Genomic DNA, 13,545 nt, shown 5'->3' on the forward strand with positions numbered 1-13,545 from the left:
AAAGTACATTTTTAATAGACAGTAGCTAGCACATCTTCACTAGAAAGGTATATCTTAAGGCCACTTTGATGGTAGAGAGATATATTTTTAATAAGATCGGGGTTTTGCATTTAGCCTCTGAGCAAAATCATCTATAGAGTTCTTTGATTTCTGACATGTTGGGGCAGGGAAGATAATCAGCAAAAATACAAGATTGAGAGTGTTAATCAGAAAAAGATAGATTCAGATCTCTGAAGTTACTGCTTTTCTAATCTGGGACACCCTAAGGTGGCTGGTGTGTTGAAACACCTGTTTGAAAAGGGCTTCAGAACAGCACTAGGCTGCAGCTGGAAGCACAGTCTAAAACTCCACTTAGTAGATGCAGCTTGTCTGCTGACGAGCTGTAATCATCTACACCTGACAGGTATGGTTAGGAATGAAAAGGAATCAGACTGCTGCCCCACAAGCACTCCTGGTACAGACTAACTACCCAGAAACCAGGTATCTATTTATTTTTTTATTTTAGGCATTTTCTTTCTCCAAAGTGGGGAGAAATCTGGAAGAACTTTGGTTAACTATAGGCCAGAAGACCTCTCCATATTAGTCAGCTGTGAGCATGACACCCTGTTTATAAGATTTTATATTAAGACTGTAGGAATTTCCCTGCACACCTGAACAAGGGTTTTTATGGTGATTTTGTTGCGCACTCTACAGAAGGCCATTTTTGGAAATATTTAGAATTTAGTTATCTTTTACAGCAGTTGGCCTTTTAACATTAAAAGGCTGCTTAGCTGATTATACCTGAATGGGGAAATTCAGGAGGGACATTTTTTTAATTACTGTCTAGAAATAGTAGAATGAAGAAGAATAGCTGGATGGTAGCCTGTGCTCTACAAATGGAGGAAGAATTCTGTCCCTAAAAAAAATTCAGGAAGATATCTTTGGCGGGGGGGAAATGAAAATTCGGCAGAGGATTTCTTGTCTGATTATGTAGACAACTAAAATGACACACTAATATATTTAAGGCTTAAATACAATTTTTTAGGGTTGCAGATGTTGTACAGAATTGTTCTGTAAATGATAGAGGTATAGAAAGTCTGTAACAGTTTCTAGAAGATTGTTAATACATGACTGTCATCTTTTAAGAATGTGTTCAAACTGTTAAACCTGCTGATTGAACCCTTTTACAGGAATTTCTGAGAGACATCTTCAATCTTCTGTTCTTGCTGCCAAGTTTGAAAGATAGACAACAGCCAAAATGCAAGTCACATTCTTCAAGGGCTGCTGCTTATGACTTGTTGGTAGAAATGGTAAAGGGGTCCGTGGAAAACTACAGGCTGCTCCACAACTGGGTTATGGCACAACATATGCAGTGTAAGAACCATTATTCATATATAGCTTTTGAGTATTTTGTGGGAAACTAGTCCATGTATATTTTCTGTGGATTTTGGTTTTGTTTTGAGTTTTCGGATTTATAAAGCTCAGTAAAGAAAATAGGAGTGTACTTGTCATACAGACTCCCATTCTGCAGACTGCATGTTCGTGATGGGGATGGCTAGCCACCGTTGTGAACAGTACTGTGGTCATGGAGTTTCCGTTTCCTCCTGAAATACATCAGAAGTGTCTGGTTTTAACGACTTCCTAAGAATAATGATCTGTTAAGAATGCATAGGTAGAAACAGGGAACTGCAAAAGTGACGCGCAGTATTTTTCGATTTAAACTGAATAGTCCCACTTTCCAAAAGTACTAACGAAGTTGCCACTAACACTGCTCTTAAAATTCCCCTTGGTAGCTCTACTACTTACAATAGTAAATATCATCGTAAGTAAGATAGTGTCGCAGAGCAGATATAGACATCTTTTGCTCACCTAGCAAATGAGTGGATTTAATCACGTGTATAATTTTCAGATCCTCTGTTGTTAAATACGGGTTATTTAAAGAATGTGGTTCTCCTAAATGACACTGGCACAGAGATAATCTTGGAGTGCATTTTACATGTTTCATTGACTTGTGCTGGTTTTTAATTTCTGTTTTCCCTTTCTAACATAGAGAAACGTAGCATGTTTATACATAAACCAAAGTATATAAACCACACTGAGGTACTGTAGATGTGTTGGCTATTCACAGCACTGTCATGTTTTCAGAGTCTCTAATATCTTTGTAGTTGACTTTCAGTCTGTACCCAGATGTCTGCATACAGTGTTAATACAATTTTGTTATGCCTCTTGGCTTTCATGCTTCCTGTGTTTTGGAAACTCAATTCCTGTGTATAATATGTAAATTACCAAAATTTGAAGTTAGTTAATATTTTATCTTTGATTTGCAAATTCTCATTATGCATTTTTAGCTTGATAGATTTCCTTTCAAATGCCCGTCTTAAATTCCTGTAACCTGAGGATCTGTAATTTATTATAATCTATGGAATTGATTTAGTGCCTTACAATTCAGGAAGCAAAAGGGAAATATCATCGTAGAAATGTTTTGTGTTCTGTACTCATATGCCTGGGGCCTTCTAAAAAGCCTTCAAAGTCTCCTATGTTCAGGGATGATACTCTGAAGAATATGTTTTATGAAAATATTGGATATTTCTGTTTGCTGTGAGTATATCTGCTGCTGCTGAGATTGTCTGTTTCTCTCCAGGTGCAATCATTCACTTTTTACAGTTAATATTTTTCTCACTCCAAATCCCAGTAATTCCTAGGTGCTGAAGTTTCTTGTAACATTGACCATAGTTGCTACTTTCTTCCAAATACTCCCCTCTTAGATTGTTTGTTCCTTCCTGAGTTCTCCAGAGCCATCTGGTCTGTGCTCCTGCTCCGTGTTCAGTGTATCTCAGTTTCGTGAATGTTAATTTTATTCCAACTGGCAGAGTGCCATTGTCTCTTTCTGACATGCTACTGACACAGGACTTCTGATACCTTATTTGTTTAAAGTCTTGTTAGTCCATTGATGTGATCCAAAGATTCTTAAAACTGGATTTTTCCACTTTGCTTATCTCTGTAATCTTATTCGTCTTTAAAAATCTTAGTCTTAGGCCTGTCTGTCCATTCTTCTTAGGAGAAGTATTAAGGAAAACACTATAAATTTTCATACTGTCTTTGGTTTTAAAGTTTTAGTTTTGTGGTTCATTGGAGAAATTTTCAGTCCCGCCACTGTTGTTGTGGTGGGACAACAACAACAACTGTACAGTTGCTGTCCTCTAGTCTCACCAATTGCTGTCTCTGCCATTCTACCATTTTTTCTCACACTCCTGATTGAAGCCAGGATGCTCTTAAGAGATGGCTTTAATTTAATGCAGCAAAATAAAGTAAAATTTTTCAAAAAACCCCATCTTCTTAAAGGATATCGAGTACATTTTCCTTGGGACAGGAAAAAAAAGTTAGGGTTCTAATTAAAAATGCTGTTACTAAGACTCTATTCTGGCAGTCATATTAAAATGTACAGCTGTATACTGTTCTTCAGACTTATACTAGTATGAGTAATGTAAAGTAGTTGTAGTAAAGTTTTAACTGCAGGAGCATTTTTCTTTAAAATTTCCACTCACGTAGCTGCCTTCATAGATGGATAGAACTATTTGCTTGCTTTTTTCCCGCTTCACAGATACAGTGTTTTTAACTGAAGACATAGGGAAGCCTTCGTGCATTTTCAGCAAATGATACATAGGAAATGAACTGTTAAGTAGCTGATGTCAGCTGACTCTTCTCCCTTTTCTCAACAGGGAGGGCTTCACACTTAATGCAGACTCTGATCTTACAGAAAAATGGATTTAGATACCTTCTGTTCACAAAATGTCTTGCAGTGTTTTGGAGTTTTGCTTTCTTTAAAGACCAAGACTAATAAAAACATTCAGTTCAAAGGAGGAAAACAAGACCAGCTGCTTTGCTTTCCAGGAAGTTTAAGATAGTGTCTTATGTTTGGAGCAGAAGTATGATCAGAAGGTGGAATATAGAGAAATGAGCCGTCATTCAGAGAGGAAGAAATTCACTTTTATTTTGCTTAAAATAGAACGTGAATATTTTGGTTGGGTTAGAAGTTTCTCCTATCTCTTCCTGAGAAGAGGCTGTTTTCTGTAATGACAGTGAGAAATAAAGACGACAGACGTAAATGAGGCCCAAATTTACCTATCTAGTTAAGATCCATATGGAAGACGGAAAACTTTTATTGAAGACAGTTGCTGAAAACTCCTAGGGTGGAGAAAACAGGATCTTCCTGAGGAATTCCTTGTCCAATTTCTGAAAGTCCTTGGTCAGCCTGAAGTTGAAGGAAGATACTCCCAACTGTTCTCATGAAGTATAAAGAAGTCATCCGATTTTTTTGTAGTTACAACTTGATGAGCTGTAAGCAGAGTGATAGATGCTGAGTCCTGATGTCAGAAGGGGTGAATTAAGATGCTGCAATTTAAGGATTCCAGTTAAGGAAAGGGAATTTTGTGTTCTTCTGTCATACTCATTACTTTCCTTAGGAGGTTAAATGTGGAGGAGAGCTTTGTTTCAACTGGTTGATCAGCCCAATATAACCAGGTAATATGAGGTCATGCTACTGAGATTTGTTGAAACAGGAGAATTAAAACTCTTTCCTTCCCTAGTTGAAGCTGCAGGGCTAATACATGTTTTGATGCTAATGCCAAAATGAAGATTACAACAATTATTTGTTGTGCAACAGAACGTCTTGTGGATCTGGTCTCCGAAGATGTGAGGATCTGTTGAGAGGATGCCAAATAGTTTCCTGAATTTGTAGCTGGTAGTATGAATTGAGAAGAATCCTTAATGAGCCTTTAATCTTTGACAAAATAATTAAGGATTTAAAATGTAAATCTTAAACCCACGTAGCTTTTGTGGACTGTAAAATAAATCCAGGCTACTTTTTTGCCTTTTTTTTTCCCCTGTACAACTGAGCATATACTTCAACAGAGGTGCTGCATTATTTGTAGGACACTATGTTTTTGGAGAATGATATCCTTGGGGATGAATAGCAAAGCTAGACTCATTGCAAGCTTTTGTGTCAAACTCTTTGCATACCAGGGAAGATAGGCTGCAGTGAATTTCTTTGGACACTGGATTAGTTCCTCTGTAATTTAGTGCTTGTGTCATCTAGTTGCCTCTGCAGCTCAAATGATTAATTCCCTGTTCCATTCTCCTGCATGGGATGCTAGAAAGAGAGGCCTGTCAGTGTCTAGAAGCAGTACTAATCACTTACAAATGGTTTGTCTAGTTTGGTTACCATCTTCTTGACTGGCAGATGAGGAGAACTTTCCCATTCTTCCAATTTCTTGGCAGCCATATCAGAACAAAGCTTATTAAGAAGAGTCTGTCAGACTTGCCTAACTTGTCTAGTGCCATGCTGTGTAAGAAATAGATTGCTACATCTGGTATGAAATATAGAGGAATAAAAAGCTTACAGGAAAATAAAATGTCTTTTCAATCTGCTTCTCTAGGCAATTCACTTCTTGCTTACGCCTATTTTTCTTGTAGATGGCAGATTTCTTTGATACATATAGCTTTGAAGTGCAGTAAAAAATACTCCTTCTCTTCCTATAAAAACTCTTCCCAAGTTTATTCAAGCTTGTGTATAGCCAACCACTTTGTTTCCCTGCACTTCAGTGTCTTAACTCTGATAAGCATCTATCCGTCTTTTGTACTGGTTGAAAAAGATCTTTTGCTAGCCTGGCATCCATTATAGTAGATGTCATTCTGAAAGCAGCGTCTCTTCTGAAAAGGAAGGTCTTGCTTCATGTGTGGCTATCTCTGTTACAAAATCAGTGTTTCTTATGTGAAGGGAAGGCTCCCTAGCTTGAGTCTCTGGGTGCTGAGACTCTGCTTTGCTTTCTTTTAATGTGACACGGGTGCATAGGAAGAGGTAGTAGAAATTACGAGTAATTTTTGTGCTGGGGGAATGACTGGTGTACGTTTGGGAGCTTGTAAGTGTTGTACGTTACCAGCTATAAGCATGTTCTCAGTGGTTTAGGCAGTGCAAATGTTGTGAGCGTGCTGTGGTTGGCTTCTATTCTAAAAAAACCTGTTCTTATGTACAAAAGATGCATAGCAGCCCACGTTTAATTTATGGGTGCTCTTGATGATGAAAACATTATGTGGTTTTACCAAACTTTGGTCTAAAGGTGGAGGCTGGAAGACCATTACTACGTGTAATACTATCACTAGAAGAAGCGTAAGAGGTGATGCTTGCCATGAATAGTGCTTTGGAGAGCACAGCAAATCACTTGCAACCCAAAGTAGTGTGGCATCTAGAAAGGCTCTCTGCTGTACCGAGTGATTCTCCTGAAGTGCCTATAGTGTATTTTCTTAAAGAGCAGGTACAGTCTGGCTTGTGTCTGTAAATGTAGAATGCATAAACAGGATGTATTTTATTAATGTAAGCAGGAAGCTTTTAATTGTATTTATGCCTTTGTAAATTGTACTTCGATTTGACTTTTTTTCTGCATGTGTGACTTATTTTTTCCCAGCTTCCCACGCACCTTACAAGTGGGATTATTGGCCACATGATGATGTTCGCGCTGAATGTAGATTTGTGGGTCTAACTAATCTCGGAGCAACGTGTTACTTGGCATCAACTATTCAGCAACTGTACATGATACCAGAGGCCAGGCAAGCAATCTTTACTGCAAAGGTATGCTTTGGCGTCTTACGTTCCTTGTGTAGATTTTGGTAGAAATTTAAATTTAGAATCAGTGCAAATCCTGATCAAGTGCTTTTAAGACTTATTTCTTCATAAAGAGTATTTATTTGCTTTTTGTTCAGTTGTATTCTTTTTGCTGATGTCTAAAGTGAGAGGTTTTTTTTAAAATGTATTTGTAATGCAGTATATTCTTAAAGTGTCATTGTAATAAAACTCATATTCTCAATATGACCTCTCAAACCTGTATTTCTGTTGCTATCAACTAGATTTATTCAAGTTTGGGTTTATGTGAATTGTCTGTTGTTTCTTTACTTCTAGTTTGTCATTTTGTTAGAATAAATGCCATTCTTCTGGAATGTTTATAAAGTCCCAGAGTGTATATCTCATGCTACCACAAGTACAGCAAGTCCTGTAAATTATTATACATTGGTTAGCTTTCAGAAATAGATTATTACTTCTAGCTATTTGTTGTGAAAGAAGAAGTTTCGTTTTGGTCCCTGACATCAACAGGGCATACATAATGTGTGAAACACCCTAATTGGCAGTGACCTCAATTTTTTTTTTGTTATCATTAAGTTATTGGTAGTTGTCACTTAACTTCATCTGGTATTAGCCATTTATAAAAAAATAAAAATAATACAAAAGAGAGAAGGTGCTGGTCTGCACATGAAATGCATTATATAGAGGGTTGATCAGAACTCCCACACATCTATGAAATTGAAAAAAATTATTCCAAAATTACTACAGCCTTTTGTAATACCTTCCCAAAAGCTCCTAGCTGCAGTAAGTTTTTAGAAAATAGAGTTACTTTTTGACTTAGGTTTAGTGTTGACATGCCAAAATATGCATAGGTAGTGCTATATATATATAAGTGTAAAATACTGTTCTCTGTGTTCTTGTACACAATAATTTTTCTTAATTGTCCATAATAAAGTGGTTGTTTTTTTATTTAAAAAGATGATTGTTTCATCTTTTTGAGGGCTGTTTTTGCAAAATCATAAGCAAAAAGGTAAAGTCTTCTCTTATTAATTTCTTTTAGTATTCAGAAGATATGAAACACAAGACCACTCTACTAGAACTCCAGAAAATGTTTACATACTTAATGGTAGGTGCGAAAGAGGATATTTTGTAAAGTATCCTGTTTTCCTAAGAAAAAGAAAAAAGCAAGAAAAATGTAGTTACCATTCCATACGTAAATTCTTGGCAGCTTAAGTCCATTGTGCCTGAGTTTTGTATATGAGTGTCTTAACTGAAATAGATTTTACCCGCTTTAAAGCTGTTATTCAGCAAACCAGTTAAGCAGACATCGGCTTAATAGTTTTCATGAAGAGGCAGTGTAAATCCTAACCTAAGATAGGGTTTAATATTGGGCACCAACTATAATGAGCAAGCACCAGCTCTCAAAATTTACTGATTGTCTACAATGTTCTCAAAAAAATGTGTGTGAAGCGAATAGATGGGAATGACAGGCTCAGGTGCCACAGTCTGAATGTCCTTCATTTATTTAAAGGCTTTTAGCCCTAGTACGTTAATGCTCAGGTGGACACACGTTGTTTGCCATAGTTACAGCACTTCAGTTATGAATGATTTACAAGTATGAAAATCAAGTCTGCTTTTTAGTTACGGTCGTAGTATGGCTGTCCTGTATGGACACCCTGTGCACTTATATTACTAAATCTCTCGAGTGGTCCAGGAGCTCCCTGGATAGGCATCTCCTTGGATGCAATAATGGAGCGTCCAACAATAGACCAGTTGGAAACTGGGTAATTGACTGTACCTTCCCAATGAAGTATTTGACTAATTGTTCCAGGAGCCCTCCAGGTAGGAATCTGGGACGGTTCTACTGTTGCTTCTGCTGTGTCTAGTTGGTAAACACTGTTCCTGCAGAACTGACGGCATAGGACCGTCTTTTGTGTGGATTTAAGATATTTAAGAGATACTTCATATGTAGTTAAGGTGAATGAATAGTAATGAATTGCACAGATGCTGGGGAGGTCACGTAGGGCTCTTATCAGCTGGATTATAAGACTTTAGCAAAACGGTGATTCCAGGAGTCTCTCCAGGTCTAACTGAAGATGCCACTCCAAGGACCCTAGCAACAAACTTCCATCACAACCAAACACCAACTGGCTGTCCCGTTAGGATGTTGTGATTCCATATGTGAGCACCATACTAAGATCCCAATAAATGATTTTTCTTTTTAACAAATGCCCCGCCATGAGTGTCTGTCCACCACCATTGTCATTCATCTTGTTTCACGTGGACATTGATGTAAGGGGTTCTGAGCTGGATTCTTCGTTGGATCATGAAACAATTTGTTTGCCTCAGTTTCCCTGGTGATAAAGTAAAATATATTACTTTTGTTCATTGCATTTTCCTTGTTCCAGTATTTTAAAGGTTAATCTGTTGAAATAAAGCATTAAAAAGCAACTAAAGATTTTTTAATTCCGGAACCAGACAAAATTGAGGCAGTTCACAGGTGTTCACTGTTGTTAAAATAGTGAAACATTTCTAAAATAATGAAAAAAGAAAACTGAGGAGAGCTGAGTGTTTTTGTTCTTGGCGCTGGCTTTTGTGAAAGAAATTCATAGTCACTTTGAAGATAAATAGAGGAAAGGAATTCAGGCATGTAATGCGTGCCATGAAACACAGAAAAAAAAAAGTAGGTATTTGCATAAGTATATAATAATATAGGAACATAAAATCACATGAAGATTTACCGTTGTTAAAATCTTTGACAAAAGACCTTATTCCAAGAAAGGTAATATTTACAGGAAACACCCTCTTGCCACACATCCTTGAAAGAAAACAGTATGTGTATCGTTGTTTACAAGAACAAAGTTCCTTCTGCTGTAAATAAGTTGTGCATTCCCAGTGTGCAAGGCAGTGGAATGGGGAATGTGTTCTAAAGAATTGCTTTATACTGCAAATTCTTTTCTCTGACTGAACACATGCAGTTGAGACCTAGATGATACAGTTTTACACCATAGAGAAGTCTGAATGAGAATTAAGTACTTGTCGAGATTGAAGTCAGTAATGTCCAGAAATACATAACTACAGGCTGTTGTTCCTCATACTATATTTCGTATCTGAACAGATATGCAGAAACTGGATGTGTCACATCTTCAGCCAAGTTACTTTATTTTAAGGATTTGTTTTATTAAGTATTTACTAAATATTATTTAATGATATTTTGTGTGTGATATTTTAATAATGAATGTCATAACAATGATAATCGTTTAGTTAAAAACAGCTTTACATTTAATCAGAAACATTTAAGTACTTAAACAACTTTGTTGCCTAATAGACATATGGAGATACTGTATGTATTTTTAAATAGAGATTTGTATATGTGTGTTCGGTATATCTGTGTAGCTTCGAAATATAAGGGTTTGTGTGTTGAGTTGTTCTGCTTGATTTTTTTACCTGAAGGAAAGTGAATGTAAGGCATACAATCCAAGGCCTTTCTGTAAAACCTATACCATGGATAAGCAGCCACTGAACACTGGAGAGCAGAAAGATATGACTGAATTCTTCACTGACCTAATAACAAAAATAGAAGAAATGTCTCCAGAACTGGTGAGTTATTAAGACGGAGCAAGAGGGAACTTGAAAACTTGCAGATTTGCTCAAATTTCCTTGACAGAATTTATTAATTCATTCACAGAAAAATACAGTGAAAAGTTTGTTTGGAGGTGTTATCACAAACAATGTTGTTTCTTTGGTAAGTATTCTTTCCTTATCCTTATCTTTTCAAGGTTTTTTTAACTTCTCAAAACAGTTATTTCATTGCTTTTCTCCTTCATTGCTGTGATTTAGGATTGTGAGCATGTAAGTCAGACTGCTGAAGAGTTCTATACAGTAAGATGCCAGGTGGCAGATATGAAGAATATTTATGTAAGTAATGCCAGGCTGAGCGGTGTGCCATAGATCACAATTATAAATGGGTGCAGTCAAGTATAAATGACTGTACCATACATTATTGAATAAGTTGATGCTTTATGTATCTGTACTCTAGTTTTGATGTACTTCTAGGTTGTTATTACTAGGTAATTTGGTTGAATTGTTTCATCTTTTCAATGCAACATGCTGGTGCCATTTGGAATCAGCTAAAGACTGCGTTATAGTCAGTAATCACTTACTCCCTTCTGTGTTTTAAAAATGCTATGGCCGTGTTTTATGTGAGAGAATTGTAAATATCAAAAGATGCTATATATACACATACTATTGCTTATGAAGTTTAGACCAAAATGTTTTTAGGCTTTCGAGTTTTTTAAACAACTATTGATCCCCACACTTGGAATTTAAAGCACTTGAATTCTTTGGGACAGCTTGGAATATTGAGTACTATTTTTCTCAATTGTTTCCTTAATTTTGTGGTTGAGTTAGGAACTAGTTTTTCTGTAACGGTGTCACACTCTTCTATTAGTTCAGTTGCATACTCTTTTTGTAAATTTTTTGGTGCCTTTGACCACCTTTATTTCTTGCGGAAATGTTAATTAAACTTACTGTAAGATTGACAGAGAGGGGTTTGTAAAGCAGGGCATGTAAGCACAAGGTACAAAGATCTAAGATAAACACAAGTTCCTTCTTTTTTTGTTTATTATATGTAGGAATCTCTTGATGAAGTAACTATTAAAGATACCTTGGAAGGTGACAACATGTATACATGTTCTCATTGTGGGAAGAAAGTGCGGGCTGAAAAAAGGTATGATTAAGAATAAATAAGCATTCTTAATGTTTCTTTTTAGTGAATTACTGAAATTACCATTTGGATCAGAGTAATCCTTTAGATGAAACAAGACTATGCTTTCATTCCATTTGCTACTGTGTGGGCCTATGAGGATGTGGACCCTGTGCAAATGAGCACATAACTAAGAAATCTAGTTTCCAAAACAAAGAATATTATGTATCTTAGAAAAAGATCACCCAGACAGTAAAATGTTCATGGCCCTTTTTTAAAATGTAAATAACAAGAAATTTTTAATTAGTACCTTTTGAAATCTGTTATTTTTCCCATTTTTAAAAAATCAAATTCTTTCAGAGTTTGTTCAGCACTTCTGTTATTCACTATGCAGAGTAATTGCTTAGGTTTCATACTTAGCCCCAGATTTCTTAAAGTTCGTAGTTTTAAAATGTTTCCATATTTTTAGAAGTCTGCTAATAAAGAGAAAGCTAAATAAAAATTTTGTGTTGTGTTTATATTGCAACTAATAAATTTCTTTGTTAGAGATGGAAAAAGCTCATAGATGTTTTGTAGCTGTTACAAATGACACGGGTGAAAGAGTAACCTACTTTAAAGCCATTAACGTGAAGTTTATGAGATTTAATACAAGCTGTGTTCTGCATTGAAACTTGTCAGTGAAAAGATAGTAGCTCTGTCTAACGAGGGGGACTGCAGTGTTAAATTTGTTCATGACTCATTTTATGATGTCATTTTAGAAAACTGTCATTCATACCGTATGAGCAAATTTGATGCTTCTTCCAAGACATGACAATAGGCTAAATTTGACCTTTCTTCTACCAGTTAGACTTCCCTGCTCTAAGGCATTATGATAGCTGAATTTTATGTCTATGTGACTTAGCAACAGATTTCCCATTTTATGTTTGAAATAAATGTGTTTAAAATATTTGGGAAAATACAATTCCTACCTACTAAGCTCTTGTAAAAATCATGGTTATTTCTAATCCTTCAGGGCATGTTTTAAGAAACTACCTCGTATCTTAAGCTTCAACACAATGAGATATACATTTAATATGGTAACCATGATGAAGGAAAAAGTCAATACACATTTTTCATTCCCTTTACGGTTGGATATGACACCTTACACTGAAGATTTCCTCATGGGAAAAAATGACAGAAAAGAAGGTATGTCTCATAAAATTAATTCAACAGGCTATGTCTCTCTCATCTGTGTACCACTTTCTGTATACATAACATATGCAAACAATTAGTGATTTTCTTTTTAAGAAAATAAAATCAAACATAAGTTTTAATCAACCTATATTCCCAAAGTCAAATATTTCATTTAATATAAGAAAAATAGCCAATTATTTCTCTTTTAATACTGTTCAATTTGAATTATTCTTAAATTGGTTTTTGAAGTATGAGAGAAATTCTGAGTAGTTACATAAAGTTTGTCACTGGCCTGTTTTGATTTTGCAGGGTAATACCTGAACTTCAGCAAATGTCTGACTTAACTGCTGTCATAAATAAGATGTGCTAACTTGGAATAATTTAGTTATTAGTCCTAATCTCTTCAGTAGTGATGCTTTGCAATAAAAGCTGTATCTGTTTCACAAGAATTAGGATCTATGCTGCTTGTTCTGGGCATGGAGTTTCTGACTGTCATCATTGTGAAGTGCTGAAAAGAAAAAAAATTTAAATGCAACTACAGGAAATGTGTAATATTGAAGTTCAGATGTTTAGGAAATAACTGATTAAATATTGAATTAAATTATTTCAGGTTTTAAGGAAGATGGTGAATATTTGAAAGAAACTGAAAGTTACGAATATGATCTGATAGGTGTAACGGTTCACACAGGAACAGCAGATGGTGGGCATTACTACAGTTTTATCAGAGATATAGTCAATCCCCATGCTTACAAAAACAACAAATGGTGAGTTAAGCAAAACAAAATTTTATCATTCCTTATGTTTGAATAACTGAAACTTGTTTGCTTTGTCAGATGTAGTTGTATAGGAGATATGTGCTGTAGGTTCCCCTCAAAAGCACAAGATGTTGGAACTTGATAGGTGTTAAGTAAATTAATGTATTAGCACACAAGTTTGTTGTAGCTGTAATAGTTGTGGAGTGCCTTAGACGCAGGGGCAGCAGGAGAGTGCCATGCCAGCCTCATGTTGCAGCCAATGCTTGTTTCTTGGCATGAATATCAATGACTTTATATATAGAAATGAGTAGTAAGATTTA

The 13,545-nt window shown here is 35.9% G+C and overlaps 1 protein-coding gene across 2 annotated transcripts in view; it reads left to right on the plus strand.

Moving 5' to 3' along the window:
* The window catches only part of USP34 (ubiquitin specific peptidase 34), a gene marked incomplete at its 5' end in the record, with an annotated part of 136,592 nt that overhangs the window by 90,719 nt on the left and 32,328 nt on the right, over window positions 1-13,545 (plus strand). For both annotated transcript variants that reach the window (XM_081998400.1, XM_081998401.1), the window contains 9 exons: window positions 1,170-1,353; window positions 6,441-6,604; window positions 7,653-7,718; window positions 10,046-10,192; window positions 10,281-10,337; window positions 10,433-10,510; window positions 11,227-11,321; window positions 12,310-12,482; window positions 13,081-13,234. In XM_081998400.1, coding sequence (XP_081854526.1) covers window positions 1,170-1,353; window positions 6,441-6,604; window positions 7,653-7,718; window positions 10,046-10,192; window positions 10,281-10,337; window positions 10,433-10,510; window positions 11,227-11,321; window positions 12,310-12,482; window positions 13,081-13,234 — 1,118 coding nt within the window. The remainder of the gene's footprint in view (window positions 1-1,169; window positions 1,354-6,440; window positions 6,605-7,652; window positions 7,719-10,045; window positions 10,193-10,280; window positions 10,338-10,432; window positions 10,511-11,226; window positions 11,322-12,309; window positions 12,483-13,080; window positions 13,235-13,545) is intronic.

Source organism: Phaethon aethereus, assembly GCF_964289735.1.
Source record: "Phaethon aethereus genome assembly, chromosome: 3".
Taxonomy (NCBI): domain Eukaryota; kingdom Metazoa; phylum Chordata; class Aves; order Phaethontiformes; family Phaethontidae; genus Phaethon; species Phaethon aethereus.